The sequence below is a fragment of the Marmota marmota genome, unplaced genomic scaffold (assembly GCF_001458135.2).
Source record: "Marmota marmota marmota unplaced genomic scaffold, marMar, whole genome shotgun sequence".
Taxonomy (NCBI): Eukaryota; Metazoa; Chordata; class Mammalia; order Rodentia; family Sciuridae; genus Marmota; species Marmota marmota.
Window position 1 is genome coordinate 25,523,145 of NW_026000093.1, and position 12,442 is coordinate 25,535,586.

Sequence of the window (12,442 nt, forward strand, 5' to 3'; positions counted from 1 at the left end):
TATTATATAAAAATTACAGTTGTGGAAAAAAGTCTACAGATTCATGATCTGAAATCTAGAGAAATTATAAAAATTAGACACAGTCATCTTTTCCTGATACATGCATTGTTATATTTTATATATGTTGAGATATTTTAATAAATTAAGAGCTTGGATTTCCTAATTAGTCTATGAAGTTTAGTTTGTTTCAGATTCATTTTGAATTCTTTGTACTAAGTAGGATATATTTTTTCAATAGATGAAAATCATTTGAAAGTTTCCTTTCTTATCACATTGAGAAAAACAATCATGTTAAGTGTTATACCCAGTTATATTTATACACCTTTTGACCAGTGTTCTTTATCTTTGATACATAAAAACAAAGAAATAATAAAGGGGAGGGGAATGATTGTGTAAAAACCATGCAAAATATTTACACAGAGAACAAAAATTATCCTACTAAGTGAGATGTTATATTTCTAAAAGAACATTTCACCTGGTTACAAAGAAAAAAAAATACTGTTAAATCTGAAATAATTCTTAAAATGTTCCATAACTGCTTTCCTGGAATGAGTCACTGTTATTGACATATCATAAAGATAGCTTGACTGAGAAAGTTATGCCAGAATGAATAATACTAAATTGCTAAAACCTACTAATCTCACCCCAAGCAATATAAGTGAGGTTACCTTATTTATCAGCTTTATACTTTTATGACCATTCTTGTTTAAAAGTTGCTGACTTTTGCATGAAGACAATGATTTAAATACTGGGAAATTGAAATCCAGTAACCAGTCAAAATGGGTTTTATTTGCTAACTAACACTTAATATTAACAGTATAAATTAATAGCCATGGTTTAGTGAATGTGTATTGTGGTGTGGTTAAGGTTCTGTGGAATTAGCTTTAAGATACATTATCAATCACATTATTTCATTTAATTCTCTTGGGAGTTCTGTGGTATAAGGTGTTATCTCCACAGTTTCTGAAACTGAACCCTAGATTTGTTAAGTTCATTCCTTAAATTTATCCAATGAATATTTATTAGGAGACTCCTGTGAAGTTTTAGGCGCTATGGGTAATATGCCAGGAAAATACAGACTGTCTTACTAGTCTCATAACGTTTGTTTTTTATTTGGGAGAGACAGACAATAAAAAATAAACAAATTATGAGTAAGTTAATTCTAGGTGGGGAAAAGTTCTATAAAATGCTATAAAATGACATAGAATGAGTTGTTAGAAAATGACTGGGGATGAAAAGAGATACTTTATAGTGAGGATCCAAGAAGATATTTCCTGAGAGCTGATTCACAAGGGGTCAGGCACATTGAGATCCAAGCAGAAAGCATACTGGGTCCTGGAACAAGCATGTGCAAGGGTTGTGAGTCAGGCAGGAGCAATGTGAACAAGGAGTGTTTCAAGATAAAGTCAGAGACTCAGAGATGTGGAGATCAGAGGCAGAACATGGAACCTCCCCTCTTTCTTCCATCACCTAGGAAGCCATGATTGGGGAGTTTGGATTGTATCCTAAGAACAATATGAAACCATTAAAGAGTCTTCAGCAGAGGGATGATATTAAGAGGTTACTATTCTAAAAGTATCCCTTTGAAGAATGATGTAGAAGGATGCATAATGGAGAACCCAGAAGGAAAGCAAAAATACCTATTGAGTGTAGGGGGATGGTCCAGGCCACAAATGACAAGATCCTGGACTCCTGAAAACAGTGGATGGACTTGGCTTTTATTTTGAGAAGCAGCACTCAGATTTTCTGTATAGTTAGACTCCTTTTTGGATGTAAACAAACATTTTGCACTAAGGTGATTAAAACATCAGAGAAGCCTGACGTTGTAGGCATTGCATTTGAAATGCTTCCTATTCTTCCTTGTGGTGGTGCCCACACCTGCATCTGAGTATAGGAATAAACCTCATTGTAGAACTCAATGCACAGAATCAGAAGCTCAACCTGGAAGGTGGCAGTATCCAGGTCTCTCTCTTTTTTTCACTACAAGTCCTTGCTTTGCTTTTGTTTATTTAGTTTATTTTGTGCAGGAAATTATGTTTTACATAAATTTTATACCTTAGTCGTTATGAGCAAACTCTGAGATGTTTTATCTCCACCTCCACTTTACAGATGAAATCAGTTGAGTCCCAAACATATAGGTTGACCTAACCAAAGTTAAAGGGTCCTAAGTGGTCAAGCTGAGATCTGAGCTCTAGCCTGATTCTGTTTCCCTCCAAAACAGTGAACTGATCTGCTTTTCTTCTCATGCCATTGTGTCACTTGTTAGGTACTTTTAGAAATTTCGAAAATACTTTCTATTGACATACTAGGGTAGAAAACTAGAAGGATTACTGATAGCAAGTGCCTATGAATATTATAGTTTATTAGAACAAAATGAAAAAAAGCCCCATGCTTAAAGAACATTGAAACTTAATCAGACTCATATTATGCCATCTTTTAATCATTATATTTTATAATTAATTGTTAAACTTGGAATTTTTCATTAAGGTGGCCCTGTTGAGAGCTCACGCAGGGGAGCACTTACTGCTTGGAGCTACGAAAAGATCCATGATGTATAAAGATATTTTGCTTTTGGGTAAGTGTATATATACATTTTTTTTAATTTAAGAAGAAATCATTTCTTTTATTTCATCCTTCAGATAATATGCAGGATCTATTCTATATGTCCCAAGCATTCACAGACACTGTCAATGGTACTCTTACTTCACAGGTTGGACTTAATTGATTATGTCCTCACTCAGCTTTATACTTTCTTGCCTTGATTGTGTGTAAGTTCAGAGAACAGTGAAATGATCAGGGACCATTAACATTTAAAAATGAAATGGAGATGTTGCTCAATAAATATAGTATTGAGGTGTGTTAAGTCTCAGCAGAGCAAAGAATTAGTGATTTAAATGACTACCTGTGGAGTTCCAGTGTATTTTCACACTCTTTCATTGTTTGCTTAATAACTATTTTGTACTCTAATGTGATTAACCACTAGGACCTCATTGCCCCTAATATACTATAAAATGATCAGGGAAAAAGGTTTGATGTAATGTTTGAAGAATTCTTATAAAAGTGATAGAAAAAGCAAAATAGGATGGCAGGTGAAGATGAAAGACTCAGATGGAAATATTTGTTTTCATTAATTGTTCCAATACTCCACCTTTACTTAACTCACAAAATAGATTTTTTTTTATGACAGCATCATGTTTATACATAGTATCTGGGTTCCTTTTGACATAAATATATACATACAAGAAATTTTATTTCAATACCCATTCCTCCTTCCTCTCCTCCTCCCTTTCGCTTTTCTATCTTCTTTTCAGTTCTTTCTTTCTTTATTTTTGATTGGTATGTTCTCCATATACATAAAGGACATATTCTCTTTGGTGCATTTATATATGTATATAACATGATTCTGTTAGATTCGTTCCATTAATTAGATTTTAAGTGTTGAGATCCTTCTAATGTTTGTTAGATTTACCTCTGCATGCTTTGTGCAAAATGAGAATTTGAGTAGCTTGTTTATTTAGTACTGGGATTGAACCCAGGGGCTTTACCACAGGGCTACGTTCCCAGCTGTTTTTTATTTTGAGACAGGGTCTTGCTAAATTCCTGAGGCTGGCCTTCAATTTGCAATCCTTCTGCCTTGGCCTCCTCAGTTGTTGGGTTTTCTGGTTTGTGCTCCCTCATTGGGCAGATGAGTTAATTTTTCTGTGATAGATGAATGGAACACAATGTAACAATAGCTAAGGTTTAGTGAGGGCTCATTACATAAATGCTCTGCTCTAAGTTCTTTACATATACATACATGCTCTCATTTAATCATTTAAATAAGTACTCTTCTGTTCAGTCCAATTTGCTGATGAGAAAACAGAGGCAGATTATGTTTATCTAAGAGCATAAAGGTAGGAGAGAGCCAGAATTCTAAACCATATCACATGACTGCAGACTATGCCCTGAAATTCTGTTAAACACTTCTGCATTCCTAATAAGCATCTCAAATAGTGTTCTCCCTATAGATCTGAATGCAATATCCCCTAGAAAACAGCGTCTGTTATATAATTCTAAATCATTTTACACTTAATAGTTAACTTTTTGTAAGAAAGGGTTAAGATTCCCACAGAAAAGGGTAATTATGTGAGAGGATGGACATATTAGCTTAATTATAATAATCATTTCCCAATGTATATGGATACCCAAATACAAAATTACAGTACACTTTAAATATATACAATGTTTTTGTCTCTCATGCCTCAATAAAGCTGGGTGGAAAAACAGAGTGAGGCTACATTGAATGAATACTTTGGACATATTGTTACCCTGAAGATCCTTGTTAGTCAACTTCCTATTACTATGATCTGAGATAATCAGCTTAAAAGGTTTATTTTGTTTCACATATTTGTGGAGTTTTCAGTCAATCGGTCCCGTCACTTTGGGCATTTGGTGAGGCAGAGCATCGTGGTGTGGAGTGTATACCACAGAAGAGATGCACCATACCAAAATGTAACAGTTGTCTTAGACTACAGTGGAAGAATTTGGAATATTATGCTTTTTATAAAAACAGAAAATAATAATTTAGCTTTCTTTCAGAAACCAGCACATTCATCATATTATAGCCAGAGAATTTCTAAGTTAGAAAGATCTTGAGGTGGTTGGGTGATTCAGTTCTCTAGCCAATTGATGAACTCCTTTAAGTCCAGCTCCTTACAGTGGTCATCTCACCTCTATTTAAAGAAACTCAGAAGAGGGAATGTACCATCCATGGAGGGAACTCATGAGAATACACATGCTCATTCTGAAAAATCAACTTCCATTATTCAGACGTCTTAAAACTGTCTCAATAGTTCTTATTCCTTCCTAGGTCTGGGGCACCAAAGGAGTGCTGTTTTTAATCCACTGTAAGCAAGGAAGATTCTTTAGGATTTGTATTATGTTCATTAATGAGTAAGACACTAATAGGTGACTGACAAAGAGGAGAGCTAATCATTATATTTTGATTTTCCCCTGTCAATTATTAGCTTGTATTCATCTGTACTTTTGTGCTATCACCAGCCAGTGAGGTTGTTAAAATGCATGTGATCCCATTATCATTGTTATTGATCCTTTAAGTACTCATAAGGTCTAACATCACTAAACACTACTGAGAGATGAAGCCCTAAGGACTCCTTCTAAAACTTGGTTTGTAAAACCTTAAATATCTGACAATTTGGGTGAGGAGGTAGTTCCTTTTTCTTTTTCTCCTAGGCAACAACTACGTCATTCACCGAAACAGCTGTGAAGTCGAGATCAGCCGTGTGGCCAATCGGGTCCTCGATGAGCTTGTCCGACCATTTCAGGAAATCCAGATTGATGACAATGAGTATGCTTGCTTGAAGGCAATTGTATTTTTTGACCCAGGTTTGTTTTCAAAATCCCCTTAAAAATAAAATAATGACAATTAAACTAGTTATTCGTATTAGAATAGCTCCTCTCATACGCTAGCTTGATTCAATCTTCAAATTGTGCCTTTTGTCTCTTTCTTAGATGCAAAAGGACTAAGTGACCCAGTAAAAATTAAGAACATGCGGTTCCAAGTGCAGATCAGTCTAGAGGACTACATCAACGACAGGCAGTATGACTCCCGGGGCAGGTTTGGGGAGCTGCTCTTGCTCCTGCCCACGCTGCAGAGCATCACGTGGCAAATGATCGAGCAAATACAGTTTGTGAAGCTTTTTGGAATGGTTAAAATTGACAACCTGCTTCAGGAAATGCTACTGGGTGGTGAGTACATTTAAGAATTTCTATTATATTGATTCAAATCACACTAAGTAGCTTAGAGCATGTTTGCCCGATTTACTTACATTTTTGTCTACATTTATCTCATCTTTTCAAGTTGCCTTATGTTCCTCCTGATTTTTATCTTCTTCTGCCATGACATAATAAATTCAATTTGTTACATTTAGAAAGTCTGCAAAAAACCTTTAGAGTGGGATAAAAATAACTGGAAAAGATTCAAATCCCCATTCTTACCAGAATTCACCATCTTTCCTCCATAGTCCCTTTTACTTCAATTTTCAAATCTTTCCATATAAGGAAAATAGAAATGCATTAACTGTTTTTAGGACCTCTTGAGGAGTGTGTGGTGTGTGTGTGTGTGTATCTCCTAATTCCTTTAAATCTTAAAGAATATATGTATTGTTAAAATAGCCTAAACACACACACACACACACACACACACACACACACACTAAACAGCTTAAAAATGAACATTTTGCTCCTGGGTTATTGACACAAAATTGTAGAAGAAGAAAACGAGATTTTAATGCTGCAAATAAAATGTGAGGAATAAGTTAAGAAATAATTTAAGGTTTGATATAGATTAAATGTCCTTGTAAAATCACTATTTTTGTTTTTACTTTTCTGGTGCTTAATATCTTTCTGAAATAAAGGTTGATTATTGTATTAGGGTGGTCCCAAATACCATAAACTTGAGGTAAGTGATTCTTGGAATTGTTTTAATAATACACAGTAAACCTAATGATTCCAGGAAATGGCACACAAGGTCCATTATTAATAAACAACATTATGCTACAACATTCATCTAGCCAATGTGCAGTGAAAGCTGACACTGTCTTTACTATGATAGTGGTTCTATCAATTTACATTTGAATTCTCAAAGAGCACTTGGCAAAAAACAGCAATATTTAAGCTGTCAAATATTTGTGCCAAGATAAACCTGCCATTCTCCATAAATATCACTAATGCAAGCATCTATCTTTATCTTCTTTAGGTGCTTCCAATGATGGAAACCATCTTCATCATCCAATGCACCCACATTTGTCTCAAGATCCATTAACTGGACAAACTATACTTTTAGGTCCCATGTCAACATTGGTTCATACGGACCAGATCTGTAAGTATCTGAGCTACTTTTCTACCACAACATTCTGAAACTTAATTATTTGAGAAATAGTTGAATTTGGGTAAGTCTCCAATAGTACCCATAAATTGCAAAAAAATGAATAAAAAAATATAAAGTGGGTACAATTTTTTCTCCAGGACTAAATTGTGGAAATTGTTATATTCACTTAGTTATTTATTCTCTCTAGATAAGATTTTTTTTTTCATACAAAAAAAAAATGTGAACTTCATGGGTTTTAGGAACACAAAAGAACAGACAGGTAGTCCTAGCTCTGCATGATGGTCCAGGACCATAAAAGGACCATATAACTTGCAATCACCCAAAGGAATCCTAATAATCAGTGGAAAAATTGTGTTGCTTATGATCTTTAAAAATGTCAAAACATTAAGAACTCACTTACCTATAGTTTATAAATGTATAGATAAATTGAATAATCTTTTTTACTCTAAAACATTAGAAACATTGAGAAATAGTTTTTTATTTCTTTGTGAACAGTGAAGATTAGTTTGCACAGTGCTTTCTGCCCTTTTTTTTTTTTATAATTTACAATTTGGAAGTGTAAATGTTCTCTGTGTCCTGATGAATTTTACTCCTTTGGAAGTTTGGATCATTTTTCCAACACTTGATCCTTTGTATGTTTAATTTCCTGAAATATCTCTGAGAACTTATTTGGTGCGAAGGTTTTTGCTGATTTGACTTTCTTTGTGACAGTGTCCTTCCTTTCATCACATTGATTTTCCTCATCAGTTTTTCTTCCATCACTTCCTGGCTGAATATTGAGAGGCTCAGACAATGGCTGTGTCCCTGTTCCCATGTTCAGCTATGTTGGATTTGAATTTCACTTCCTGCATTTCGTTTCTTTGCTTTCATCTTAACTGGCCAATTCTCTTTCAGTTATCCATTTTTTTTTTTCGTAAAATGTTACATGAATTTATCATGGGGAGGCAAGGAACCAATGGAACTTTAAACTTTGTTGCCAGTGTGTGGACTGAAGAAAAGATGTTCAGTGATCAATCAGACAAATGTAATCAGTAACTGATTACAAAACACATCTGTCATTTATGCAGGCATTTGTAGATGGAAGAGTTAGTAGTGAAGTTTTATATTTATGCATTACAGTTAATGTGAGTTACCATGGGAATTGAAATTTGAACAGTGTTGTTACAAGAGTGGTGCAATTTAAGCCATGATAATTGTAGTTTTTGTGTAGCAGAGTTGTGCAAAGTAAGAACTGCTTCTCTTTGGAACTCAAATGACTATGTAAATATTAGAAGTTGTTAGTAGTTAAGTTAACTGGATATTGTTGGAGCTTTAATGCAGAGTCCAGTTTTCTAAGCTACTCTGGCGATAAACATTTTTTTGATAAAGATATCTAAAACTGATTGCTTCTGAATTTATACTGGTGAATTCAAGATTTACCTTGGATTCATTGCCTTTGAGTGCCAAACCAGCTGTCTCACTGAGGTGACTTGAGTTATTGTGATATAATTATTATTAACAGTTGCATTGCCTAGTGAATTTACAATAGTCTTTAATAAGCAGTTGCAATGTGTTTTAGCCAAGTGCTACATGTAATGTAATAACAATTTTGGGAGTTCCACTTGATTGCTAGCTACTAGCAGGGGAAGTTGAGACTACAGAACGGCATGCTGTCCTTTAGATATAAATAATGGTAGAGCTTTGGGCAAATTGTATCCAAAACAATTTTTTTTTTTACTTCATGAGAAATGGAATTGTTTGGAAAAAATACAAATTCTGGAAACAATATGGCATACTTATTGCGTCGGTCCCAATGTATTTGAAAGAGATTGGTTTAGGACCATCCTTGCAAAATATTTAATAAATTAATAAGAGGAAGGAGAGAAGAAGAGAGCTCAATGCCAGAAAGTCTAGGCAATCATTTCTCTCACAAATCACAAATATTCATAAACTCCAGAGTAAAACATAGTAACAACACATCAAGCATCGCTGGCAAGGCAGTTTGAGAAGCCTATTGGAGTAGAATCTTTTACCTTTTAAATGCTAATGTTCTAGTATTTTTAAAACATATTTGCTGTTCCTTATATTTTAAGAATCTCATCATCACAATTTTAATTTCCCCTCTTTCAGCATAATATTTATGAGAATCACTTGTAAAGTTAAACTTGACTTTGCTTTTAAAAAATGATGTATAACTTTTGCAAAGCCAAAACTCATTCAACAATTTAAGTTCATGCATTTTTTTTTGGGGGGGGGGGGACTTTCAGAGAGGGCCACTGCACTTTTAAATCCATTCTAAATATCCAGAAATAATTTGAAAGAAAATTTTGGATATTATTTTTGTCAATCAAACTACATATATAAATGTTATTTATAAGTAATTATTAATCTATATTAACAATAAAATAAAATTAATGTATTAATGACTGGTAAAGGGGACTTTTCTTGTTTTTATGTAGAGTTTTTAAAAACTGAGGGGAAAAAATAAAACTTTATAAAGTTTACAGTGCCACAGGCTGACCAAACATTTCCAAGCCATTAGTTTTGTTAAACATATGAAATAATAACTGTGAGTAATAAAATAGTTCAAGTTTTGTTTTTTTTTTAATTCCAGAATAGCTTCTGGATTGTTTTATATGGTAAAATTTCCAATAGGGAGAATTACTATTCTAGACAGTGAAGTATTCAAATTACAACTTTTTATATTCAGTTCAATTTCTTTTATATTTAATTACTCATGCTTACTCTTTGCATTGAAGGGGAAGGGACCAGCAAGCTCAACTGTAATAGAATAATTGTGAGGCATCAGAGCCAGTGTGTTTTAGATGCTTCTGATTATAGCTTAGATTTCAGAACACTTACAAAGTATTTTAATTCTAATTTTTTATGCCATCTAATATATCTGAATTAGTAGAATCCAAACCAAATATATTTTAATTTTATGTGCATTTTGATTGCAAATATTATGAAGATTGCTTACTAATATTTGAAAAAACTAACATTCTGTTAATTTTTGTCATTGACTTCTTTCTACTGCATTTGTTAGGAAATTATGCTCATGAATGCTTTTAGGAAAGGAATACCAAAAAGTGACTATGAAGATTTTTTTTGTGTGTGTGCATGATCTTTTGCTATTTAATGCTATTTGGGGAGGAAGCTGAGATTGCTTTTCCCCTAGTATGCCTATACACTGAAAATGCATTATACAAATCAGTACTTTACATATGATCTTTTAAAAAATGTTTCCAAAATATAATAATGCATGTTGGCATTGTGTAGGGCTAATGGGGGTGGAGAGGTTGAGTGCTACCATCACAGATAATTCTATGATTCTTTTTCAGCAACTCCTGAAACCCCACTACCTTCACCACCACAAGGCTCTGGACAAGAACAGTACAAAATAGCTTCAAATCAAGCTTCAGTCATTTCACACCAGCCCCTCTCCAAACAAAAGCAATTGTGAGAATGTGTTTACTTCTGAATAGCACTGCACAAATGTGAAAGGCTTTTGGTCTTGAAATATCTCAGGATATAACTTTTGGCAAACTCTTAGCCAAGGCTTCTTCATGGTGCTGTTATAAAATGGTGTCCTGTTTTCTTGTTTATATGCTCATTTTGTTTGTCTTTGCTATGGTGTAAAACTTTCATATGCAACCAATGTACATTTGAGTTGGAATTTGTTTATATAGTCTCCAACTGCCCCTGCACTGTGCCTGAACTGGTTAAATCTTATGTACTACTTTCATTTGTTTTCATAATATTAATTTAAATCTGTAAATAATTGCTTTGCTGTGATGTGATGCAGAACTAAGTGTTCTTTTCGGCTAAGAACAGATCAGAAATCCAAGGTTAATATGAAATGAACCAGGTTTTTTTTTTTATAAATTATAAACTTGCAGATTAGAAAAATAAAGCAGTGACTATAGAGTAGAGGACATTTCTTTGAAGAAGAATCACTACTTATGGGCATTCTGTGGCCAACAAGCATGTCTTTGGTTCACGGTTCTGAAGTTCAGAATATTATAAAAAGCCATTCTAAGAATAACTGTATACTTTTTGAAATCTATGTTTGAAGATGTAGTCTAAGATATCAGTTAGAATGTAAGCTAAACTGTAACAAAGATGCCCCTAAAACAATGTTTAAACCAAGAGAGACATTTATTTCTCTCTCCTCAAACAGTCTAGCAATAGTCATCCATTGACTAGAAATTAGCACAAACCTGCACCCAGGGAGGCCAGGGGAATCATCTTTGTGTAGGAAGCCTGTTCCAGCTAATGCTGGATATCTCTGGGAGAACTGAACTGGGAGATAAATTCTCATGGTAAGTCTGTAAGAGAGGTATTACCATTTCTTTTAAAAATAAAGAAGCTTGAGGGTTCAAGGAATATAACCAAAGTTCATAAAACCAAAGAATAAGAGATCTACATTCAAACCCAGCTCTAGTTGACTTTAGTGAGAATATATACATATGCACAAAGAAATGGTTTCTTATAGCGTGGTATTTAAATACACACAGCAGAGTTAGGATTGACTACCAGCGATGAGTGTGAAATTGTTGTAACTGAATGAGAAATCATTTGTGTTCTTTTAATGAGAGCTTTTCTCCTAAAGTGTTGAAGGAAATTCACAAACATATCAGATAGATTTTGATGAGAGCAAAAACAAATTGGAATTGCCGACTTAGCAGATTTTCAAAAATTCAGCAGCTCAGGACTATACTGAATGTTTAATTATAGACTGAGGAATACAGCCCTGAAAAATTGGTATCAACAGCACAAGTTTATTTAAAAATGGTTAAGAATGGGCTCATGAAGCATCGACTCCTCTCTCTTCCTGTCTCTCACTACTTGCTTGCTGAAGCAGGGAAAACTGGTTGAGTGATTATCAACTATATATACAAAGAAATAAAAGAAAGAGTATTCCAAGCTGTAAGATATTTAATCAAATGCTTTGTTTTGTTTAGTTCAGGGCACTTCAACATTTTTAAGATTATGATTTCATAACTATCACTTACCCTACAAAGAAAAAGGTTGTATTAATGTTAACTAACTCATTGGCTCTTAAAGGAAAGTTGAACTCTTTGAATGAAAAAATTGATATGTAAAACCTATCAATGATTTAATAGAACCAATAATATTTCATCAAGAGCTGCTACCCTTGTAAAATTGTAAAATATATCATTGAGTGAGAGAGGGAAAAGGAAGAGAAGAGAGAGAAAAAAATCTTTTAACTCTAATTTTTTGAAAATTTAATCGAGTGTATATTTCATGAATAGGAATTTTTATTTTCTATTTATAAAATACAAACATATTTTGGTTTTGTTTACTTTTATTTCATTTTATTTATTATTTATTGTTTTGTTGTACCAGGTATTGAACCCAGGCAGGGGCACTTAATTACTGAGCCTCATCCCAGCCTTTTTTATTTTGGACAGGGTCTTGCTAAATTGCTTAGGGTCTCCATAAATTGATGAGGCTGGCTTTGAATTCATCCTGCCTCAGCCTCCTGAGGCTCTAAGATTACAGGCCTGCTCCACTGAGCCCAGCTTTTTTTTTTTTTTTTTTTTTTTTTTT

At 33.8% G+C, this 12,442-nt stretch overlaps 1 protein-coding gene across 11 annotated transcripts in view; it reads left to right on the forward strand.

The window, feature by feature from the left end:
* Positions 1-12,442, forward strand: part of Hnf4g (hepatocyte nuclear factor 4 gamma) — a 234,409-nt gene that overhangs the window by 117,785 nt on the left and 104,182 nt on the right. For 9 of the 11 annotated variants that reach the window (XM_048783078.1, XM_048783077.1, XM_048783079.1 and 6 more), the window contains 5 exons: positions 2,488-2,575; positions 5,233-5,385; positions 5,512-5,748; positions 6,758-6,880; positions 10,210-11,934. In XM_048783078.1, the coding sequence (XP_048639035.1) occupies positions 2,488-2,575; positions 5,233-5,385; positions 5,512-5,748; positions 6,758-6,880; positions 10,210-10,331 (723 nt within the window). In that variant the 3' untranslated portion in view covers positions 10,332-11,934. Of the gene's footprint in view, positions 1-2,487; positions 2,576-5,232; positions 5,386-5,511; positions 5,749-6,757; positions 6,881-10,209; positions 11,935-12,442 lie in introns of those variants that run through there. The other 2 variants (XR_007340586.1, XR_007340585.1) reach the window with 1 other exon arrangement.